This window comes from Osmerus eperlanus, chromosome 4, assembly GCF_963692335.1.
Source record: "Osmerus eperlanus chromosome 4, fOsmEpe2.1, whole genome shotgun sequence".
In the NCBI taxonomy this organism is placed as follows: Eukaryota; Metazoa; Chordata; class Actinopteri; order Osmeriformes; family Osmeridae; genus Osmerus; species Osmerus eperlanus.
Window position 1 is genome coordinate 5,142,837 of NC_085021.1, and position 25,629 is coordinate 5,168,465.

Here is a 25,629-nt window from a genome sequence, read left to right on the forward strand (position 1 = left end):
ATAATGTATTTAAACTCAAGCTTGTGTGGTGCGTCGCTGTCTTCAATGCCACAGCCTAAGCTTTAATTTCAAAAGAAACATTCTAATTTCTGGCGCTTTCAAACAATCCCCTCAGTGACGTTTGGCTAGCAACAGCAGCTAGCTTGCTCGTAGCAAACTTCTTTTGAATTAGCCATTTCCCCCTAAATTAATGTCAAACTTGTTTACGTTTTTGGGGGCATATTTTCAGTTAGCAGACGGTACTGTTTGAATCTGAACTTCTGCCGGTGACAACGTTGTTACAGTAGCTTGTTTCAAAGGGGGTTGAGTAGGCTAAATGCTTGAAAATATCACTAGATGGGAAAAACTTAAGGGGACGAACCCACCTGCAACCGACGCAAGCGAGCACAATTTCCCCAGAAATTGTACCTTCTCAAGTTATTGTTTATTTTCTGCCCCCTAAGGATCAGTCAAAATTTGGACTACATAGACAACCTAGGTGTCAAAAGTTTCGTATTGGTAGCGATTGCGTTGGTTGTATTTTTATTTACGTTCCGTTGCATGGTTTAAGTAGAAATTGCGTTTTTGTGGTGAAAAGTGAAGCTAACGGTGGCTAATTTGCTAGCCACAGTCACTGACGTTACTAACGTCACTACGTCACTAACGTCACGAAAACACGCGTGACTACCTGTAGCAGAACATTCGTTTCGCATCTGTTAACTTGGGGGATAGCTAGGCTAACTATAGCTTTACTGCAAGGCAGCTGCAGAAACGCCACAAGCAAAGAGGCCAGGGTGATAACTATTTACTTTGTGATGTGAAACACAATTGTGAAATGTAACGTACAATATTAGCTGATATTATTAAGGAAGTAGGCCCACATCTACTTTCGGAAACGGTAGTCTACTATTTCACTGAAGCATTAGCATCATGACATTAGCCTCTGTTGCCCGGGCAACACATACTACAGTGGTCTATGATGCATCTGTTTTCAATCGTTAAAATAAACATTCCTCACAAATAAATTTTCGTTGTGGGATTTATTATGACATTATATTACAAGTAAACGATTTGTGGGTGAAATGATCATTACCTGTGGTTTCAAACCAGTGTTGCTCACTGCAACGCTGTAGCCTACGCGAGACACTACAAAAACATCTACTGTACACAGCTGTAGGAAGTCAAACGGCGACAGAACATGTTCGGCACTCCCCTTACTTAAATCAAAAGTCTATCTAACTACTAACCTTAACTTCATTGCCACAGCCTAAACTTTGTCAATCTGTTCATGAAAATAATTAATTTCAGCCTAAACCGTACAACGGAACGTTAAATCCAATTCAACCAACGCAATCGCTACCAAGACGAACACAGCAGTAGTCTACTGTACTGTAGTAGTACAATTTACCGGGGCAGCTTCTCCACACAGGCTATATCGCATTTTGTGTTGTTACTGACAATGATCGCTACCAGTGAGCTTTTTATGAATGAGCGATTTTCCACTAAATAAATGTCAAGCTTATTTACGTTTTTGGGGGCATATTTTCAGTTAGCAGATGGTACTATCGCGATTCCATCTTCTACTGCCGGTAACGTCGTAGAATAATCTTCAAAGGGGGTTCTTTATTAATGAATGAATGCAATATGAGTAGGCTAAATGCCTGAAAAAATCACGAGAAGGGAAAACTTAAAAGGACGTTTAAGTCATAGAGATTAGGTCAATTTTTACACCGGTCTGCCAAATGTATTCGTTGATTCAGCTATGAGGCTGCCTCTTGCAGGGGAAATGAGAAGACATCTATTTCATTCTACACTTCACTCGTATTTTGAGTTGTAAATGAGCAGCAAAAAAAATATGCTTTTAAATCTATGTAATCTTTATAAATAATAAGTATGCATTTTTATATAAAATATACAGAAATATCAGTTGTAAACATTTCAAAAACGGACCCCCCTGTGCAACCGACAAGCAAGCACACCCTACAATTTCCCCAGAAATTGTACCCTCTCTAGTTTACAGTTGTTTTTGCATCCTTTTTCATCTGTAAAAACTATCGCAATGCATAACAATGACAGATATACTTATAAAATTGTTTAAAGCACATAGCCTACCTCTTTTAAACATTTTGTAAAACCTTCTTCACTATTCAAGCCATCAAAACAATCGTTTTGACTGCTTTCAGCAAACACACACATTTTCTTCAGGAAATGTACCTTTCTAGTTTTTTTTAGCACTTTAAACTTTAATACCTTAAAAACTTTAAAAGTTATCAATGAGAAAAGTAATAGCACGCTACAGCAGTTCAGACTTTATCAAATGAAGTTTGAACGGTGTTTCTAGCTTAAACGGTGTGAAAGGAGTAGGCGACGGAAAAAAGTGGGAGAAAAAAAAAAGTAAGTATGCAGAATAACAATAGTGTTTTTATATCGCATTTTGCGTTGTTACTGACAATGATCGCTACCAGTGAGCTTTTTATGAATGAGCGATTTTCCACTACAAAAATGTCAAGCTTATTTACGTTTTGGGGGGCATATTTTCAGTTAGCAGATGGTACTGTTTGAATCGCGATTCCATCTTCTACTGCCGGGTAACGTCGTAGAATAATCTTCAAAGGGGGTTCTTTATCAATGAATGAATGCAATGAGTAGGCTAAATGCATGAAAATATCACGAGAAGGGAAAAACTTAAAAGGACGTTTAAGTCATAGAGATTAGGTCAATTTGTACACCGGTCTGCCAAATGTATTCGTTTTGATTCAACGATGAGGCTGCCTCTTGCCTCTTGGGGAAATGAGAAGACATCCATTTCATTCTACACTTCACTCGTATTTTCAGTTGTAAATGAGCAGCAAAAAAAAAATGCTTTTAAATCTATGTCATCTTTATAAATAATAAGTATGCATTTTTATATAAAATACAGAAATATCAGTTGTAAAAATGTCATTAAAAAACGGACCCCTGTCCAACCGACGCAAGCAAGCACACCCTACAATTTCCCCAGAAATTGTACCCTCTCTAGTTGCTTTTATAATACGGTTACCAGCGAAATTATAAATAGTAAATAAAAAGTAAGCTGTCTTTCAGCACACAATAGTTATAGCCAACAAACGATATGTATCCATTTCAGTAGCCGAGAGAAAATAGTCCCGTACGTGTGGCTGTTGCTATGCAACGGACAAACAGCATTGTGAACTTCACGTTTGTTAGCCTAGCTAGATCTCGCACCATCTCATTCATTCTCAATGCTCATTTTATAAAAGTTGCCTTTAAAATAACAACAATGACAATGGGACACTTTCAATAAAATAATATTTAATTTAAACATTAGGCCTAAACATTCTAAATCATTCAAATGTAGGCACTGGGTATAGGCTATACTATAGTTACGAGTTACTCGATAGAATAAGGCTGTTGTTAAGATTTGGTTATATTGATTTGGATATCTCCATTAATTGTGCATCCGTGGAACACGTTTCTCATGTCCCCTTCGTCTCTGATGACTTTGCTTAGAATCATCCTCTTCGGCTAACCATTTTTAGTGAATGACGGGGGTAGTTAGGGGAGCGGTCAAGCGCTGCGCTGACAATTAGGCAAGTGGCTGCACCTGTTGAAGGGAGTGTCGAGAGGGATATAAAAAGGAGAAGATCGGTAGGGTGTTGTGTTGGTCTGGGAGCCGTTGTGGTGGATATCGCGGAAATAGAAATACACAGTACGCAATCGGGGGGTGGCGGCGTTCGCAGACCATTTAGGGCTGCCGGCGTGAAGACAGCGAGGGGGGACAGGGCGAGGTTCCTGGCGGGTTAGGGTGACCTAGAGCGGGGCTATAGGCGTACCCTTGTCCGCTCCCAGCCTGTGGAGGAGGCTCTCCTGCTGTCTTTGGAGCGGCCTCACAAAGCGCAGTCCCCAGGGGAGGGTCTCGAACCCCCGGAGAGTTGAGTATATAGGCCTAGTGTTTTTAAACTCTATCCCTTGTTTGTTGTGTATGTAACCGCTTAGGACCAGTTTTAGGGAGGTCGCATTTTAAAGTCATAGGGCGGCGAGCTAGTGTACCGCGGGAGGCAACGGCGCTCCCGTACAGTAGAGAGACCCCACCAGCGGTCCCGAGACACGCGTGACATTGCGGTGAAGTGTGGGTATGATAGCACCGTGTGGCCATTGCTTGCCGTGCCCTAAGGGGATTGTAGCGTGGGTGTGTAGGGTGAGACACGTTTGCCGTGCCCCGTGGGGGTGTTTAAATTAGAGGGGCTGTCCAAGTGACAGACACCTTGGTTGGCCCGGTGGGGGGTTTCTATGTGCGGGGCTCTGACTACTGCCGGAAGATCTGTGTGCCTGGCTCAATGCTCTCTTCTATGAATTCAAATAAAGTAACCTTTTTGTATCTTGAGTGTTCCCTCCTATGTCCAGCGGTGTACTCGCACTAGCCTGCATTGACTATCTACGCTCCATAGCGGAGGCAAGGTTTATTACACATTGATCATCCCCCCCCAAAAGATCTTAGTTCACATGAAACATGTTGTTGATGTGATTACTGTCAAGCTTGAAATGACAACTAATAATGGTCGCGTTATTTTGATAACGCACCAATATGGAACGCTCCTCAGCTTAATTGTAAACAGGTGTACAGTTACTTTTTGAGTGCGCACTAATATGGAACGCTTCCCTTTTAAGGTAAATGTAAAAAGGCGCACAGTACTTTATCGCTCAATAATGCACACCCCAGAACTCCCTCTCAACCAATCAGAATGCTTGATTTCATCCACCCGTATTATAATAATATATATGTGAGAGAACAAAGGTTGTGCCCTTGCCGAAGGCAAAGCACACCCAACTAGAGAGGGTACAATTTCTGGGGAAATTGTAGGGTGTGCTTGCTTTCGTCGGTTGCACAGGGGTCCGTTTTTGAATGACATTTTTACAACTGATATTTCTGTATATTTTATATAAAAATGCATACTTATTATTTATAAAGATTACATAGATTTAAAAGCTTCTTTTTTGCTGCTCATGTAGCCGGTGTGTATCGGTGAAACTCACTCCTCAGGTATGTAACAGGCCACCCGCATCAACGAATAGCTAGCTTTTCGTTGGCGTAGTTGGTAGTGGTGGCGCTTGGGAAGCCAGAGGTGGTTAGTTCGAACCCAGTGCGGGACGATTTGCCCGATACCTCTGACGGAGCTTGCAAGACCACGTCTGTTACACTGGTGCCGTGACCCGGATCGCTAGGTTAGCATCAGCTAACCGGCCGGAGTGAGTTTGAGGGGTGAATGTAGCCGGTGTGTATCGGTGAAACTCACTCCTCAGGTATGTAACAGGCCACCCGCATCAACGAATAGCTAGCTTTTTGTTGGCGTAGTTGGTAGTGGTGGTGCTTGGGAAGCCAGAGGTGGTAAGTTCGAACCCAGTGAGGGACGATTTGCCCGATACCTCTGACGGAGCTTGCAAGACCACGTCTGTTACACTCATTTACAACTGAAAATACGAGTGAAGTGTAGAATGAAATAGATGTCTTCTCATTTCCCCTGCAAGAGGCAGCCTCATCGTTGAATCAAAACGAATAAATATGGCAGACCGGTGTAAAAATTGACCTAATCTCTATGACTTAAACGTCATTTTAAGTGTTTCCCTTCTCATGATATTTTCAGGCATTTAGCCTACTCATTGCATTCATTCATTAATAAAGAACCCCCTTTGAAGATTATTCTACGACGTTACCCGGCAGTAGAAGATGGAATCGCGATTCAAACAGTACCATCTGCTAACTGAAAATATGCCCCCCAAAACGTAAATAAGCTTGACATTTATTTAGTGGAAAATCGCTCATTCATAAAAAGCTCACTGGTAGCGATCATTGTCAGTAACAACGCCAAGTGCGATATAGCCCTGTGTGGAGAAGCTGCCCCGGTAAATTGTACTACTACAGTACAGTACTAGACTACTGCTGTGTTCGTCTTGGTAGCGATTGCGTTGGTTGAATTGGATTTAACGTTCCGTTGTACGGTTTAGGCTGAAATTAATTATTTTCATGAACAGATGGACAACGTTTAGGCTGTGGCAATGAAGTTCAGGTTAGTAGTTAGATAGACTTTTGATTTAAGTAAGGGGAGTGCCGAACATGTTCTGTTGCCGTTTGACTTTCTAAACAGCTGTGTAGATGTTTTTGTAGTGTCTCGCGTAGGCTACAGCGTTGCAGTGAGCTACACTGGTTTGAAACGACAGGTAATGATAATTTCACCCACAAATCGTTTACTTGTAATCTAATGTCATAATAAATCCTACAACGAAAACGTATTTGTGAGGAATGTTTATTTTAACGATTGAAAACAGATGCATCATAGACCACTGTTATGTGTTGCCCGGGCAACAGAGGCTAATGTCATGATGCTAATACTTCAGTGAAATAGTAAACTACTGTTTCCGAAAGTAGATGTACTTCCTTAATAATATCAGCTTATACTGTACATTACACATCACAATTGTGTGTCATATCACAAAGTAAAATTAGTAAATAGTTATCACCCTGGCCTCTTTGCTTGTGGCGTTTCTGCAGCTGCCTTGCAGTAAAGCAGTTAGCTTAGCTATCTCCCAGAAGTTAACGAGCTGCTAAACTAATGTTCTGCTAGAGGTAGTCACGCGAGTTTTCGTGACGTTAGTGACGTAGTGACGTTAGTAACGTCAGTGACTGTGGCTAGCAAATTAGCCACCGTTAGCTTCACTTTTCGCCACAAAAACTTAAACCTAAGCCTAAACCATGCAACGGAACGTAAATCCCAATAGAAGCAACTCAATCAGTACCAAGACGAAACTTTTGACACCTAGGTTGTCTATGTAGGCCAAATATTGACTGAGTTTTAGGGGGGCAAAAAGAATAATAAAAATAATAATATATATGTGAAAGAACAAAGGTTGTGCCCTTGCCGAAGGCAAAGCACACCCAATTACAAACATCAGCTACAGCCAATACACGTTTTCTAATTGTATTTCTTCTCTATCATTCCAAATCATTCCTTATACATCCTTCTCATCTGTCAGCTTGTTTTTAGCATTCTCAACTTGGACAGAAATTTGAAACCAAGTTGGCATTATAAAACAACCATGTCATCCTCTCTCAATACACTATAGTGTCCTATCTTCAACCATGGAGAAACAACACAGACAATAAAAACCCTAAGGTAATCATTAACACGGGCAATCTTGTTTAAGATGTCGTTTACAAAAAGAAATCGGCAATGTTGCACCGTGAAAGAATTATGCATCATGCATTAAACTTTCTCAGCCTGACAAGTGTGGGCCCTATCGGCCTTTATGCCCTCTATTAAAATCCCCATCACACTCCAGTACAAATAAAAACCTAATATAACCGCTCAGCCGCTCAGTGTGTCTGTGCGTCAGAAAAATAAATCATATTTACCCTTTAGAGCGAGAAATCAAACAAAATTCTATATGGCTTTGCTCACTGGCTATTAGAATCAGGGTGGTTAAAGGGAGAACCCACTTAAGATCCCAAGCAAGTGCATTTTTCAATGTTTGCTTAAACGTGTTAAATGTGCCCTGTGTAGCTCCTATCCAGAAAAACGACTTCTTCTCTGGGGTAGTGATTAGCAGGAAACCTTCTGTGAGAACACAGGCTTGAAGGCAGATGGTCCAGCAAGGATGATGGAGAAATATGTTCCTTACCACTGTGTGTTTGTAGGTGTGAGTGTGTGTAAGTGAATGTATGTGTGTATGTGTGTTTGTAGACCAGCAAGGGACCTGGAGGGTCACTGACAGATCTGGGACAGTCTAGCCACACTGGTAATTGTGCCGTGGGCTGAAACCAGGACACGCATCCATTGGGAAACATTTAATGGAGTTAGGCCTGAAAGGGTTAACTAAAGTTCGGGAGGAAGGTGGCACACCAAGACTCCTTCTTCTCCAATCAAACTAATACGCATCAGCCCAGTCTCCAATCAACTAATACGCATCAGCCCAGTTAAGCACGGAAGAATGTGACCAAGCTCCCCTTTGTCAATTAAGAGTTCTGTATAAAGTATCTTCCGTTCCTCTGGTCCCTGTGCTAGCATGTTGTTGTCACCCTCCCACCCTTCCCTTCCTTCTCTGCTTCTCCCTGTCATCTATCCAGGCTTCCCAAGGGATCTGCTGAGCTTCTGTTCGGCCGTGACCCATTAGGACTCCGCCACACCCCGAGTCCATTCCCGGACCCCAGGCCCGGCTCTGCTACCGGCCTCCACCAACCGCTCCAGGCTCGGTTCTGCTACCAGCCTCCTCCACCATCGGGCTCGGCTCTGCTACCAGCTCTGCTTCAATAAAAGCTATCTATTCAATCTATGGTGTGATTACTGAACTTGTGAACATACACTATGTGACAGGTCAGGGCAAGCTTAAGCGCTAAAACCCATTTGGCACTTCAGCAGTCATTCATATTGATATGTACGGTGTCCCAGGTTAAGAGTCAGACAAAGTTTGCCTCCTTTGGGCATCGTTTAATACTGCACTGATAAACTGTATGTAGATAATGCTAGATTACTCAAGTTAAAGCATTGATTGCTGTAACCGTATATGATCGTATATACAGTAGAACAGTTTGTTTCAACAGGGGAGTATCCTGTAGCCTAGTACTGTGTAACAGCAGTAGGTCTCTCAGCAGCTGTGAAAGAGTTTCTGTTCTCTTCTAATGTCATAGTGGTTCAGCATTTATTGGATCTGCCATGAGGACCTCCAACGCTCAGAGATTCCAGTCTGTGAAGTTGATTACAAACTGGAGGTCAACAACCTTCTCCAGCACCTACATTGCTAGGAAAACTGTGAGTTTAAAAAGCTTTCTTCACAAAAGTGGGCGATAAGTTCTTGGAGCAATTTCATATCACCTGCTGATGGAAATTACACACAGTTGAACTTGAGCCCCACCATTGTAAATACATTTGACACGTGTGTGTGTGTTTGCATTCACTGTAAGAGCTCCTGGCATCTGAACTCACCCTGCTTTGATGTAGTCCAGGAAGGTGTGCTCCGCCTCCACAGAGAATGACAGCAATGACACCTGGAATAAAAAATAAAAAAACAGCTCTTACCTAATTGATACACATCATCCCCACAAGTAATTAACACCGACACCTAATCAACACAATTGTTGCCCTCGGAAAACAAATCCCACCCAAGTCAGAAGTGATTTATCACCCAAAAGCGCCTATGACACGGCCACTTGATTAGTATTTTGCAAAACAGGAAGGATATCCACTCACTGCTCACTGATAGCGTGATGAATGAGCTCTTTAGGAGTTAAATTATGTAGCCAGCGTGTTCAGCCATTGCATTCTAAGTGCTCATGCAATGACAATGCAGAAAGACTTTCTCACAAATGTCGGTGCGCGTCATTCACCAGCACCTAAAGCTGTCTGTCGACTGTGTGCCATTCAACCTTACTGAGAGTGGGATGGGGAGGGCGGGGCGGGGGGAGGGGGGGATGATGTAATGACTTCCTGTCCCTCACCGATTTGCATCGTCTGGGCACAAAGCTCTTAGGGCCCTATTTTAACGATCTGAAACGCAAGTATCAAAACGCAAAGCGCAAGTAACTTTGTGGGCGGTACTACGGCGCTGTTGCTATTATACCGGCGGGATTAATTATTTTGCGCCTGGCGCAAATCTAAAATTGGGTTGGTCTGAAGTAGCTACATTACTAATGGGTGTGCTTTGGGCGTAACGTGCAATAAACCAATCAGAGCATCATCTCACATTCCCTTTAAGATCAGGCGCGCTTGTTCCATGGCGGATTGCTATTATAACGGCGGATTTGCCAGGCGCATGCCAGGAGCGGTTCACAGCCGAGGAGACCGATGTTCTCGTCAGGGCCGTAAAAGATAGAGAAATTAAATTGTATGGGAAAGGCAGAGCAGTTTTCTCATTGCACTAAGTTGCCCACTCATGCTGCTCATTCATATCACATCATAGTCTTATTTTTATATATATTTTATTTCTGTAAATCGTTATATTTAAAAAAAAATTAATTCTTAGAATTAGTTTAACCATTGTACTTTTTTACTTCATTTAAGACCCATATATGTTTATTGTTTGCACCTTCCTGCCACAGTAAATTCTGTGTGTGTGTAAAATACATGGCGAATAAACCGAATTCTGATTCTGATTCTTATTGGGATGGGAGAAGAAACCCACCCAAATTAGCTTCGGTTAAACAGGCGTGGGAGGAAATTGCCACAATTGTTACAAATCTAGTTCACATACATAGAGATTTCTCATGAAAATCTTTTTAATCATTGACATGAAGGAAATGTAACACAACCATACAATAAATCAAAACAATGTAACGTCGCCAGCAGCGTGCATGGGCCAAGCATGCGCCCTTGAAATAGCATCTGAATAACACGCCATTGACTTTAGACTACGTTTTTACTGGTGTGTGGCGGAATTGTTTTTCGGAAACTGCAAAATAGCACCAGGGAACGTTTGCGCCGGAACACGCCTCTTTTTTTCGCTGAACCGCCCCCGGGAGCGCAAGGTCATTCCCTAATTTACCGACGTGCGTCTGTGGAGGGAAAAGTCAGCTTTGCGTCGAGTGCAAACTAGGAATGATACTTGCGTCGTTGACAAAGTCTATTGCGCTGGGTGCAAGATACGGCCCTTAATGTGTCTCGTCTATGAATGGCCATCTTTTTTGCTCGGGCGGCGGGTGGGTGGGGGGGTTCTAGAAACTCACCGTCCCGGAGTTCATGTACCTCTTCTTCTTGATCTTCTTCTTGGCATTGAACACCTGGAAAGAGAAAACAGGGGAGGGGGAGGTAAGATTGCGTTGACACATTTGTTATTGCATGTGTCCGATAACCACAGTTTGGAGACAACAGTGATACACCTCCTGATGCCATAGCTCACAAGCTCAACTGCACTCTCTTCTGCACGGGCCACCTGTATCACCTGCACCTACTCACATACACACAAAACCACACACACTAAAAGACACAAAACTACAAATACACACACACACAGTTGTGGAAATACCACCCACATGTGTGAGAGGTGAGGTGATGACTACGAGATTCCAAGCATAACTGAGATCATTGTTCATTCATGACTGGAGGCCAGGCATGCGAGTATGGTTTTCCAAGGTTATACAAAAACACTGTAAAGTTGTGCACACACACACATACACACACACACAAACTGTAACACCTACAAACAAGCTATGCTGAATTTCAAGTCAATATCAAGTTATTGGAAGCCTCCCCTATTACCTCCCCCATAGCCCTTAGGCTCTCCTCATCTACTACAAGAGTCTGCCTCCCTCCCCCTCTCCACAGATCTTCTACAGCACATCTCCCCCCACCTGCACCACCCCCCACAAAATCACATTAGATCACTAGTATATTAGAGCACATCACTTTCTTTTAAACACTAATGTAGTGTTTAACGCTGGGCTAACATAATCTAAAATGCATAGTCCTTCTAATTCTAGAGCAGATAAAGAATACAATGTGTGTGTCTGTGTCTGTGTGGGTGGATGTATGTGTACTACTAAGTAAAAATAGGTAACCTATTGAAATTCATACATTAGTCACTGTGGCTCAGTGAAATGTGAAAAGTGAGTGTGCGTGTGTGTGGGCTGATTGATAACGTTGCCCTTGTGAAGGTTAATGAATGCATCACTAGTTATGTGGTGTCAGCAGAGTGAAAGGGCATCGGCTGCCCGGCTCCATGGTCGGTCTCACTCTCTTCAGCACTCTTTTGAACCCCAACACTCACCGCAACACCACCCCTCTTCTCTGTATCTCCTGCTCCCGATCTCCCCCCCCCTCTCCCTATCTCCATTCTTCCCTCTTTGACTTACCAACATCATCCCTCCCTTATTCCCTCTTTCTCTTCCTCACTCCCACAGTCTTTATATAACTCCATCGGTCTCTTCCTCACTCACTCCCTCCCTCTCTCTATCCCTCCCTCTTCACCTACCTCCCTCTCTCTCTCCCTACCTCCCTCCCTCCACCCCTCTCATTCTCCCTCTTTCCCTCTCTCTATCCCTCCCTCTTTCTCTTCGTCCCTCAGCCCCTTCCCCACTAAGCCTTTCTCTTTCTACTTTCTCCTAACTCTCCTTCTAGCTCTCCTTCTCAAGCCAACTCGCCTCCATGACTAATTCACCACCTAATGTAACGTGGCAGAGTGTTTTAATGAGCAGGGGCCAGCCTGGGTCCTCCACGGACCAGAGACTAATGGCAATCTGGGGGGGGGTGATAGTCTCTGACCAGAAGTGTTGGTTCTGTAACAGTCACTCCTCCACTGGCTAATCCCTTAACACCGACAAACCCACTCCCCCGTCTTCAATCACTCCCCGGCCACACGGCTAACAGCTCTCAGGTGCTCAACACCAAGAGGTTAGGCAAAATTGGAATGCTAATTTGAATTCCCCTTTCTACCTATAGTGGTTACGGGCATTGCTGAAAATGTGTAAATTATGGTTAGTCTGTACAGAGAGGCAGAGCAGAAAGGTGAAGACATAAGCCTGTCTTCCTTCTGCCTCTCAACCTCTCACCTCGTAGACGTTGAACTGGCTCTGACCTCGGGAAAGCTCTCGGTAGCTGGTGGTGAATTCACCAATGAAGTCGTGGCTGGAAGGCAAAGCAGGCAGAGTGTCACATACACAGGACAACAAAAGCAGAAATGCATTGTGGGTTCAAGAAGTAAAATGTGCTTCTTTCCCGCTCAATCCTGTGATCCGTTGGCTGGTCTGTTACACCTATGACAGTTCCCAGAACTGTACCATGTATTACTGTACACAGTAGCAGGTCATTTAGGAAAGATTCCCAACATTATATTTCTATTTGTCATCGGTCTGTGTGGAAGAAAAAGGTGGGCCAAGCAGCTTATACAGAGAGATTCCATTGGTGATAGAGGTAGTGTGTCATTCATGATCAAGATGAATGAGAGCTTTCAGAGATATGAAGGGGTGGGGTGGGGGGGAGTTGCTGTGCGTAGGGGAAACTGCTTCATCTTGTTGTGAGATATTGTGGAACCAAATAAAAAGGTATTTTTAAAGGATTAACCATACATGTGTGTGTGTGTGTGTGTGTGTGTGTGTGTGTATGAGTGCACTGTAAAACCCTCACCTGCCATCTCTGTCCCAATCATACACTTCAGCCTTGATTGTTCTGCAAAACAGATCCAAGGGTTATAGTAAGAGAGAGAAAGAGAGTGTGTGTCTGTGTGCATTTGTGCATGTGGCTGTGTGTGTGCAACTTAGAACTGTATCAACAACAGGCATGTACCAGGGTCCTTCGAGGCAGTCTTCTTATTAATGCAGTCCAGAACGACTACAGTGTAATTAAAATATCTCCAAGAGTTGGAGTCTAGCTGTTTGTTTGGTCTTGTGGTGAAACTAAGCTATTACATCTCATTAATCTGCGAGCACAGAATTAAATCAATCTTACAAAGTGCTCTCTTTCTTTCTCTATCTTAAATTCAAGGAGTTCTTTGAATTAACTAGGGGCAGAAAAAAAATCAATTATCCCATCAAATTAATTTAGGACATTACACAGCTGGACCGATTTGAAACCACATTATCTAATTATGTACTCAATATTATGTTCACCAAAGAAAGGACTTAGTCTGACGGTGCAAAAATGATTTGTAACCCTGGAGTTAATTGGTTATTGGACGTAAAGTTCAAAATGAACTCCGGTAGAAAACAGTGGCAGAACGAGGAAGAAATATGTGCTCTCCAAACATTTACAACTAAATGCTTGTCATAGAGGCAAGATAAACATTAACAATGAATTGGAAAAATCATTATTTAAAGATAAGAAACACAATGAGAAAAGTTGAAGGAAAGTGAAAAACTTCCCAGCAGAGAAGAGAGCTAGAAATAGTGAGAGAGAGAAAGAATGAGAGAGTCTGTGTTGACTGAGCTCTAAGTTTAGCAATGTGCGTTTTCCTCTAGCTGCTAAAGTACATAGGCAGAGCAGCAAAAGCACAGCAAATGAGCATCCCAAAATAAACAGGGGGATGGGAACCTAATATAAACATGAGAGGGATAGACAGAAATGGAGGCGGGAAAGTGGGGAGGGGATGGGGTACTCCCATTCTGGCACATTACTCAGGTGGCTTTGCCCTCCAGGACCTGTCAATCAAAGTTCAGTTAATCCAGGACAAGGAGGTGGAGGGGTAGTGGTGGGAGGAGGGCAGGGAGGTGGGGGAGGAGGGGACAGAGCAGAAAGACGAGGGGGAGGAGGAGGAGGAAAAATGTGGTCCTGCCTCACTATCCTCACACCAAAGTGTTTGGTAGCGAGACAAAATGTGAGAATATATTCTAGAGAGAGAGAGAGTCAGAGAGATAGACAAACAGAGAGAGAGAGAACGAAAGGGAGTGAGAGGAAGACCACTGATTGACAGACATAATCAAATAAACAGATCAGTTGGAAATTAGGGTGCCAGCCAAATCATTCCTCGCTGATGCGAAGATAGGAGTTCTCGAGTTAAAGAACCAAGTCAAACAAGTTCAGCAAGGGGCCGGCCTCAGAGCAGATCCTGAAAACTAAGAGGCTATTACCACTTCCAGAAAAACACAAAGAGGAACAAATACAAAAAAGGCATCTTCGCCAGCATGCCAGGAACCCCATGGATGTGATGACGGCACTCATAAGTCACCCCAGAGACCATGTCATACGTCAGAAATCGGACAAGATGAAAACCGATCCCCCACGGAGTGTCTGAAGCAGGGAGCACAACAGAAACACAAGACCCGGAAATCAAACGCCGAATACAGGCCAAGGAGGTTTCTCAGAACTCTGACAAGTGGAAAAACTCCAGGATTCTGACTACAACGAAGGTCTTTGATTTAGGAAGGATGATGCAATATCACACTATCTGGAGCATCTTGGAGAGTTACTTTAATTATCCTCCCATTATCACAATTATATAGAACTAGTGCACGGTGCACGTGATGCAGTCTGTGATTAAGATGCAGTGAAACACACAAATACAGATTATTGGAACTACAGATAGGGCACAGCGCCTGTGATGATGTCGGTGACACACACAGATTTCTGGAATTAAAGATAGATATGCAGCTGGTGATGACAGTCTTTTCAGTGGCTTTGGTACCTATTTTTCTCAGATCACAAATGAAATTATCTGTCATCTCTGAAGTACTTGTTCAACCTCATCTATCTAGTCATTTATGCACATCATAAAAGCAATATCTCATTATTTTAAACAAATGCCCAATGCTCTAGTACATTCATGCAAATGATTACGTAGCCTTCATTTATCTGCTGTTTCCTACGTTATTAATTGCTTATGTTATGTTGATCAATTTTTTTTATATTGGTTCTCTGTTAATTGTCTTACCACCACAAACATCTAGACATTTAGTTCATAACAGAAGTCATTACATGCCCAATGGTTTAGCCAGTTGTCATAATTATAGGCCTAATTCACCATACAGCGCTTATGTAACCAGAACAGACTCAGATCCAAGTGCAGAGGTGTTTTATTTAACGGGGTCATCCAGGAACAGGCAAAAGTCGGTACACAGGAAAACAGGGCAATATATGTATTTCAAAATCGTGGTCGGAAGACAGGCAAATGGTCGATCAGAGAAACGGACAACACTGAATGTAACAAGTCTCAGACTGACTATTTAAGAAAAGAGTAAGACTTCGCAAAGAAGCTACAAAATACTGGGGTTTAAATAGCAAACTAAAATGGGTCAAACAAGCAACAGGTGAAACCAATAAACTCAAAACTGAGGGGAAGCAGAGCGCAGCCTCCTTGCAGGCTAAATATAGTTTTTTCTTAGTTAGCTGGCCAGTATTTCATCTGTAAAATAGTCTTAGATTTTCTGTATCGCACTGACATAAATAATATTGTTTATGTCTTATGCCTGTTTTCGGCTCACTATATCCATATTTTTTGGGCTCACGAGAGCTAGCTTAGTGCAGCTCAGTCAACTCAAGATGGCGTGAGCGGAGAGAGCAAGCCAAACCGGCGGAAAATTGTTTTTTCATTATTTTATGTCGAAATGCTTGTCCAAACAACGTCACTCCATTGGATTATAAAAAGGACACCTGCAAAATATGAACTTTGCAGAGTGCCTGGTTCTTGAGATGATCGTGGGAAACTAAACCCATTCTAATTTGTACACAAACACAGATACACACACACACACAGATTCCTGGTATTATTAGAGATAAGAATCTCTCTTAGTCTACCTCTCTTTGTGTACGTTTTACATCACATATTTTATTAGGCCTTTATCAATCCAGACGAGTCCATTAAGACACATTTGTGTTCAATGAGGAATGCCCGGTCTGGGCCAATGGAATAATTCAACACAGATTCATTCATAAAACATTGATTCATAAAAAAGTCCCAAGTGCTTAACATACTGTAACCACTAATGCGGATGGGACTGTCAAATGTGGCACTGTCCACTGGCAACCTTACGGTAAGAACCTTCAGTCCTACGTACGGCCAATCCAAACGTATTATTTTTGCTCACAACAGATTAGACAAACGATGGGAAGAGCCAATCAGAGACTCAAAAAGTCCGCCATTGCCAGCGCCTAGACAAATCAATAGGTGTGCAGCCTAGTCGAGCAGGCAGTTAAGAGATATAATACTCTGTTGTAAGTCTCCAATTTTGGCCACAGATAAAATAACACTGACAAATCAATGGTGTCCAAATTTGCTGAGCCTGGCCCATTTTCAAATGATTGCACAACATATCAAAATTGTGCACCACCAAATCCCCTGTGCTAAAATGTGTGGGTGTGCGTATGTGTGTGTGCTTGTCTTACCTGTCATAGTCTCCATTGCACAGTGCCCTGACAGGAATGGAGAAGGCCTGCCACACAGGGTTGAGTGTATTCTTTACCACTTCAGTCTTATGGCAGATAGTGAACCTGTGGAGAGACACACGTACACACAAGCAGACGCACACACCCCAAAACCCAATAATGATCAATGTCCTAAAAGCAACCTCCCTCACTTCACACACCAAAGCTCAAACATCAGTACCAGCTGTTGCCTTCTGGGAAATAATCGTACTTAGTTTGCTGTGAGACTGCGCCAGTGTTTCTAAAGCCAGCATCACTATATTTGTATGCCGGTCCTTCCTGCAGCTTCCCAGACCCATTTTCGACTCCTCCGTTCTCCCACCTTGTTGATCCATCAGCTTAGCCCTTACACATCTCTCTCTACGGCAGCTGAATAAAGGGGTGTGTGTTCATTACTCACGTCCCATCCTCGTTACTCCTGTAGAAGACCATGAAGGGATCTGACTTTCCGAAGAAGTCCTTTTTGTCCAGCTTGTTTGCACAGAACTGCATGGTGGCGCAATCCTAGAGAGTGAGAGAGAGAGAGAGAGAGAGAGAGAGAGAGAGAGAGAGAGAGAGAGAGAGAGAGAGATGGAGAAGGATGGAGAGATAGAGACAGAAAGAGAGAGATGGAGGTAGGAAAAGAGAGGGAGATAGATAGAGGCAAAGAGACAACAAGGCAAGGGAGAGGACAGAGTAAATCCCTGAGAGATTAGAGTGTATGCTTGCTGTTGTTGATTTATATGCCTTGTGTCGAGATATAAAAGCACCCAAGCACCAAATAAAAGCAAGGAACGGTCTGCATCCTGATGCAGGCAAAAGCAAATGTCACATCTGTCAGACCTAAATAATTAATACTCATTTATCTACGTGTCTGGGCAAATAATTCAAGAACCTAGACCACAACTGGAGAATGGAGAATGTGAAAATGACTGGAGCACAAATGACTGGAGCACAAGGCTGGAAAATCCACCATAAAAAGAGAGAAAATCGCACATATTCTCTTGCTGCTTCTCTCTCTTTCTCTGTGCATGTGTGTCTAATAATACTTTAAAAGGCATAGTATTACCATAATTATACTCATTAAGGTTCCCTTTCACTGCTCACAGCCCTTAGAGACAATGAATACCACTCTGGAATCCGTAGCCGTTTAAATGAGGTGTTGGTCAGTGTAACGGTTACGGAAGTGCATGAGAATGTGGTCAAAGTAGGACCAGGAAACAGAGAGAAGTCGGGGTGGTGTCATTAATTCTGCCCACCCATAACTGAGAAAAAACATTCTGAAGCATGCAAGCCTCCACTCTATGACCTTGATTCTTTCCCTTTTCCCCCATACTCTTCCCTCTCACTCTCTCTAGCTTCCTCACTCTATCCCTCTCTCTTTCTGCCCACCTCTCTCTCTATAGAAGCTATTTCGTGCATTATGTGTGCGAGGAATGGAAGCACATTTGCCAGGTGGCTGTAGATCCAAGAAAAATGTCTGTGGCTGGATATTGGCACTATTACTGAAGAAGCATTCACCATACAGGAATGAAAGAATGATGCTACAATCTTGACAAAGACCTGCTGGTATGGTACCGGGCACTGGTAGGCCCTCGGAACACAGGACTCCCTCAACAGACCTCTCACCCCTACATCCTGAACACACTGCAAGCCCAGAAAACCCGGAACCACAACTGTGCTTTCAAACTTTAATATGATCACTGCAAACACAGGGACAGATGAGATATTAGATAACCTCGGATTCAATCAAATATTAGGAAATAAAAGAGTCAAATTTCCAGCAAATTGGCCTGCTTCTGATAAGCTCCGCTCTATTCAATTATCACTGTAGAGGGTTGTCTACTGATTAGGACAGCGGTGGCTAAATGGGAGCCAAGCTGTTGTTTTATTTCCATTTTCCACTTTCCCACCCGATTATTTGAGGCATGATTATCGTCTCAGTCTCTGGGTCCACAACTGTTTTCCTCCCAGTAAGAGTGGAAGAGACAGGAAAACGGATGTAAGTCAGTTCTGTTGATGCTGTACAGCATGTAAACCTTACAGTCCTTAATGTGGTTCTTTAGCAATCTATCGCACGACTGTAATGTTTTTAACTCACAGGTGAGATTTCCTATGTTAGGATGCCGTGGAGAGACTCTCTAGCAGTGGCTCACTGTTCCCATCACCTAAAACAACAATATCTATTTACAGTGCAGCCTGGCATCCGCTACAGAGCCTAACTGTATGCTGCCAGGCTGGCCTGAGCTGGCAGAATCCATGGACAACACCGCAACTCTCTGATGCTCTATTTTTGCATTCATTTCCCTCAGTCACTGGGGTGCCAGGATCATGAGGGAACATGCAACTACAGTACAGTATGCAGAACGCATCCTTCTCTGGTCTAGCAGCTATCGGAGCTCAGGGTGGGTGTGGCATAATAATTCACCGCCGGGCTTTCAAAATGTGTGACCGGCCTCTCAAAAGAATTGGAGCACGGGAGCTGCACACAATGAAGTTGGCACAGAGGCAGTCTGACTTTTTGTTCGATCCATTCACATTTTAACGGATGCCGGTACACCCTTGGTGATCATTACAGTATGTCCTGGCACAGCAATAAGAATGCATGGATTATGCAAATCTGAAAGGAATAATAACCATCTTGAGTATACCAGTGTTCTTTCCACGGGGGTGTTCCATGAGAATTTCTTTTATTTTAAACTCAGTACTCGATGTATCTTAGAACCATGGTCAAAAGCACTGTAGTTCATTTTTGTTTTTATTCTTTTTAACCAGGTTGGAATACTGACCAACTGTTTGGAGTTAGACTGCACACACAGTCTTATATTGGACTCACTCTGGCCTGGAACTTGATGTAAGAGATGCAAAGCTCCGGACGTTTCCATGCACAACCCTTCAGTGTGGACCCAAAGCGTGAGTAATGACAGCCAAGTCGACCCTCTTTGATCAGAGCCTTTCTAATGACACCTATTGGAACCTTCTCTCTGAGCAGGTGAGGGCCAACCTGCACCTAGTCAGCACGACAAGCACCTGCAGTCCACTCGAAGCAGCCTTTTCCAACGGTAGTCATTCAGGGGTCCACAGGAAGAGTGAATGTTTACCTCGCTCCACCAACTCTGTTCACACAGTTGACCTGTTTGGGTAAACAACATCCAAATATATAGACAGATCTAAGGCAGCTCTAAAACTGTTCTAAGTCGTCAGCCAGAGAATTCTGCTGACAGTAGGGTTGCCCAGTTTCCTCTGATTCAACCATAACCCCACTTTTCTGCCACGCCATTAAACTTTGCCAAGGTGTTTCCTTTTTTTCCTAAATTGAGTTCAGACATAATCACTGCAGGTTGAGGGTGGCTTCCAGACCTTTGTTTCATTAATCAACACTTGAGGGGTGAGGAAGAGACGATCGTCTTTGTGGTGATAACGATCATTTGCATTTATATTGGCAATCCAGAGTGGAAGTGGCACTTTTGCGTGATGAAACTAACTCCCATCATCGTAGATCCATCGCACCTTGTGACTCACAGATGCCCTTTGGTACTGTTTCCACGAGTGTCATAATGACACATCAGTCAGAAAGGGCTAGGTTATCGTGCTGTTACTGCGAGCCCTGCGTAAACGGATAATGCGGTAACGTCAATGGACTCACTGTAAGACACGGTCTAGGAGCTATGGGTCAACCTCTTAGTATCCAGGGTTCTGCCGTTCACTGTTGGGGGCTTCCACAGTACAATAACATACCTTTTCAGGAAGCTCATGAGCAATGTGGACAAACGGGTTACAAACCTCATCTGTTTTAATATGGCCAGAAGGTGTATTAGGATGCACTGCACTCTTCTTAGCCGCTCAGTAGATTGGTTTACAGTCATCCTGGGAGGGCAATTGTTCCCAATAAGTCTTGCCAGCTTTGCGCTAACAGCAGCAGCTCAAATGAGATTATTTACTACTCTCATTTAACGGTGCAGAGAGAATGAATGAATGGACACAAGCAGTTAACACTGATTCCTAGATTAACAGCGTGTGTGGGAGCAAATGGCCATTCCAGTGACTGGAACAAATATGGCGTGATTTAGGAGCTATTGATATTCATGGATCTTCACCACGAAAATCATTCCATATACGGTAATGGACCATCGGCAACCCTAGCAGACATGGATATGCCGTCATTAGTCAAATCTAAGGCTGGTTGATACTATAAAACTTTTGCACACCTTATGGAATGCATAAGTGTGTTTCAGATTGAATGTCAGTCGAGGTACTAACATTTAGGAACTATGAGAAAATATGATGATGAAAACACTCTGTACTCACTCTGCAGTTTCCCAACTCCTCGGCAGACAAGATAATGGTGCCACATTTTTTACCAGGTATCCCACTGCAACAAAAACAACAACAACACATAAAATGTAACACAATTCATCAAACCAAGTGACAGAAGGCACATTAAAAAATCATTACAGAGATCTGTCAGCTTTTCAAGCACATACTATATCTCCTGCGTGCAGGGAATTTCTGAGAAAGAAGAAAAAGGAATGGAACCTTTAAAGAAATTCAATAAGGGAATTTGAAAAGAATCTCGGATGAACATTTTAGAGCCGCTGTAAAGTAAACTTTGGTTGTATGTGTCATTTGAGGAGCTTCCTTATTTCTTGAGAAAGTATTACAGTGCTTTTTGTCCAAAAGGAACTGGTGGATTAGCTGGAAGGTTCCACAAGCCTTTGCTTGTTTACCATTAGTTCCAACTCTGACAGCTTATCAAGACAAATGAGAGCACTGGGTGGGTCCCACTATGCCAAAGAAGGGAGACTCCGCTGAAACTCCACTGTTGTGTGTGTGTGTGTGTGTGTGTGTTTGCGAGTAGGAATCAGATACCTCATCTCCCTTATGACCTGCCAATCTAATAGCTCTGGCAACCCACCACAGCATTGTTCATGAGTACTCAGTATATACCACTTAGATTGTACCCTTGTGGGACAAAAATGAGGTTTCCGTCAAGACAATTTCTCAGTCTCTCAGTCTCGATGATGAGCTGAGCCACCCACACTCTTACATTGAGGAGGACCAGGATATCTACCATTCAATCAGATGGGTCCTTTCCAGCTACCGACAGGCCTGTCATTCGTCCAGATATTGGTTGGGAAATTACATGTGACCCCTGTTGTGTTCCTGGCTGGATGCCTATCATCAGAAGGTCAGACTTGTAGCAAATAAAACATCCAGCTGGGACAACTGATGGGCCTGACAGTTGCGTTTGAGGACGGGATGTTACCTGTGCATGCTTAGAGGAGGAACCTGCCACAAGCTCACACGTGGGTCTAGGAGCGTGTTCTCTGTGAGATGAGCGAACACCAAGGACCCAATGATGACCTTTTGACAGACAGATAGCACACCTTCTCCTCCTCTTATCTGTCTATTGAGTGCTTAAGGGAATTGCACTTTCTGCATAATTGAAAATCGACCTTTATTGTTCTTGCGAAGGTTCTGCTGTACTCTTGGCTCATATGGAACCGTCTCAAGCCTAAAATCTATCTGTAACTACCTGTAGAACGTTTATCTTTTTGGACTCTGATACCGTAACATCCACAGGTCTAAGCAACACATTAAAGATCTGCTTGACTACACAGTCAAAGGTGGGCTAAAACCTTGAGCCCTCCCAAGACCGATCCCAGACAAACGGATAGTACACACACTTGTTAGGGGCCAATCTCAAGTTGAATTAATTTGCCCTTAATTATTGATGTTTTATTTTCCGAGTCAGCCTAACCAGACAGGTTGATGAGGTCTTTAAATCAGGCGATGAAGCTTGCGCACGTGATGGAGGAACCAAACCTATTCCCAGCGCAGTCGAGCCATATCCCTAGGTCATCCAGGAGGGCACAGCCAATATCACCCGGGGAAATAACCTCCAATGAGGGAGGGAGGGGATTTTCAGTTACAGTGGGGTTGTAGGGCCATTAAACCAAGCATACATTAATGAATGCGGATCCTGATTTTGTGGCAGCGGCTCACACGTAAAGGTTAGCGCTAGCCGGATGTGATCATTGATGTGTACTGCGTTTGTCTTCCCTCGCACGATAAGATGTTAAGAATACTTCAGTCAAGCAGGGCTGAATATGAAGGTGGGATGGCTGTCTGTTCTGCAGTAGAGAGAGAGAGCCTTCACAGAGCAGTCGTTAACAAGCTGGGCCACCATGGGAAACGAATGGCAGCCGCTGATGATGATGAAACTTTGTGAAATGTAGCCCGTGGGTCGTGTGTCTATGATGAACGATGATGTTCCAACGGCACACCGAGCCTTTTGTGTCACACTGCATGGTCCAAATCAATCGCACCTATTAATTTAACTTCTCATCCAACATTGCAATATCTGAAAAGCAAGTGGTTCGCGGAATGTGATGTATGGAATCTGTCAAGAGAACTATGCTAGGCTAGCTTAGTACATGGCTAACCCCCAGTTACCCTAACTCTGTGTAGAGCTTCTTCAAAGGTGGCACTGCTTAGCCTAGACAGTGACTGGCTTTCTCTCAACTGGAGAAGGTACTCAAAAAACTCAAAACCTGTTGAATAAGTGAATATTATCTGAATTTCAGGGATAATGAATACATTCTACTGTGTCTGTCTGATTTTGCCTGGCACAGACCAATGCATAAAGCATATGAATTGATCGGCACAGCAGTGAAGGAGTATTGTTGGATTTTTGTTAAGCGAAGACTGTTCAAAAGCGTTCTGATAAGAATATTTATCACAAAGAAGACTGAGGATGCATTCAGTACAATCAGACCTGGCCTCATATATCATATAATCATGGTTAAAGTACCATGTGATGATATATGATACTATAGGTATCCTGGTAGTACAGGGGCATTAGCAAAAGCATTAACACTGTTGCGGGTTATCTTTTGTTATCTGTTATCTCTTATGCTGTTGTGTAGCGTAGCATAACCCATCAAGTCACTGGGGCCCCATGTGTAAGCTGTATTCCAGTCACACGTTGTAAGAAATACTTAAGTCCCATACCTAATTTTTATGCATCACCAAAATCAGATATTTCAGGGGAATATTTCATTCTCAACTGGAATAAAGACCAATCTTGTTTCCTGCAGTTTACAGACCGCTGGCCAAATATGTTGACCATGAGAGATTCTATAAACTATAAATGCAGTTGAATTCTAAATAAAGGCAGATTCCTTTACTCTGATAGAGTGGATACGTTTGAGTTCTTCATGCAAAACTAAGCATTTTCGAAGGTTTAAATATTGTCCTATATTTCGCCCCTTCCTCAGGCAGTTTCCATTTGCAAGTCCTCATTTAGAATACGGATATACTCCATTACACTGCAGTGGATGCAGTAGATGATAAATGTAGGAAACTGAGGTTGAAGGGATTTGGAGGAGGCTGAGAAGGCAGGAGCGGTTCACGTTCTCGTCAGGCTGAGGCATGGTGGGAGACTGGGGAAGGGGACGGATTATATGAACAACGACACCCCTGCTTCTCATGACACACACTGCACTTTCTAAAGGTCTTATTTTTGTGGCTCTATCAATAGTCCTCTCACCTACTCGGGGAGATAATTTCACAGTGTCACTTTACCTTTACGGGGGCAGGAGGGAACAAGTCCACATATATCTGTCACTCTTGAGACATTAAGCCTTCAGTGTGCAGCAGAACCAAAGTACCTATTTTGACGAGTAAGTACACATTTGTTGTCCAGGTCATTGCATCCGCTGAATCCTGGTCTATGGGTTAGGATTAGGATTTGTCTCAAAGAGCATGTCCCACTCATTTGAGCTGAAACTAATATAAACAGAGATGGAGTGGAGGGAGATTAGGGGGCACTGTGCCATGCTAACCTGTGGGGCAGGGGGCAGATCATGAACCGAAAATAATTGGTAGATGTGCAGAAACTGTGGGGATTCAAAAATGGGATTATACCCGATAATCCTCTTGATCTTCATACGTGGATGGGCATCCGTAAACCTTAACCTTGCCACAGGATTTAAAAAGTGGATGAAAAGAGCATTTGGCTAATTTAAAAAGGAAAGAGGGTAACAACAGTAGTCCACAAAGACTAATAAATAATTTATCGGCTGGGTAGGTACTGCTGTTCAGAAGCACTTTGTCATATTTGCTGAAATAAACTTCACATCCTGATAGTAACCAATGCATCTAAAATTGCTAGGGTCGCAAAACTTGCCTACCCTGCCTTTAAGACCAGGGTTGCACCATGCATCTGCTTTAAAACCAATAAATTAAATATTGAATATCAAAAGCAAAGTTAAACTAAAAAAGGACACCTAACTGAAAAAATACATGAAGAAGATGCTCAATATTGAGTCAATGAGGAAGGTGTAAACAATTAAATATGTAATATTCAATAATAATAAATTCATTCATTTTATGAATGCCTGGTCTTGAAGACAGCATAATGTTCTTTGCATTGTGGAGGCTAAAAGTGAGTTGCTATTCATTACCTTTGTGAAATGGGAAATATACAGCACTTATTTAACAGCACACTATAACTCACATCGCAGTAGGTACACAATGGTATTCGTCTGAATAGTATTATTGGCATCAAAGGAAGCCTTACTACACCACAAGCATTTCCAAATGAGTCTCTGAAGGATGAATATGTGCGAACACACTCTCCGCCGATGGCATTTGGGGTGCTGACAATTCCAAGTGACATTTTGGCAAAGTAATGAGTTTGCTGTTCTAACTTTGATTACGTCAATTATGAAACACGGCTTTGATGAATAAATCCATGGCTGTGTGATCCCCTGTATGGATAAATAAACAAAGCTTTCATCAGCCTCCTGCAGACACTGGAACATTTATTCAT

The 25,629-nt window shown here is 43.0% G+C and overlaps 1 protein-coding gene across 2 annotated transcripts in view; it reads right to left on the reverse strand.

The window, feature by feature from the left end:
* cpne5a (copine Va) overlaps positions 1-25,629 on the reverse strand; it is a 90,741-nt gene that overhangs the window by 24,787 nt on the left and 40,325 nt on the right. For both annotated transcript variants that reach the window (XM_062458287.1, XM_062458286.1), the window contains 7 exons: positions 21,102-21,165; positions 17,215-17,318; positions 16,776-16,880; positions 13,086-13,127; positions 12,512-12,587; positions 10,691-10,744; positions 8,955-9,016 (listed from right to left, as the gene is read on the reverse strand). In XM_062458287.1, the coding sequence (XP_062314271.1) occupies positions 8,955-9,016; positions 10,691-10,744; positions 12,512-12,587; positions 13,086-13,127; positions 16,776-16,880; positions 17,215-17,318; positions 21,102-21,165 (507 nt within the window). The remainder of the gene's footprint in view (positions 1-8,954; positions 9,017-10,690; positions 10,745-12,511; positions 12,588-13,085; positions 13,128-16,775; positions 16,881-17,214; positions 17,319-21,101; positions 21,166-25,629) is intronic.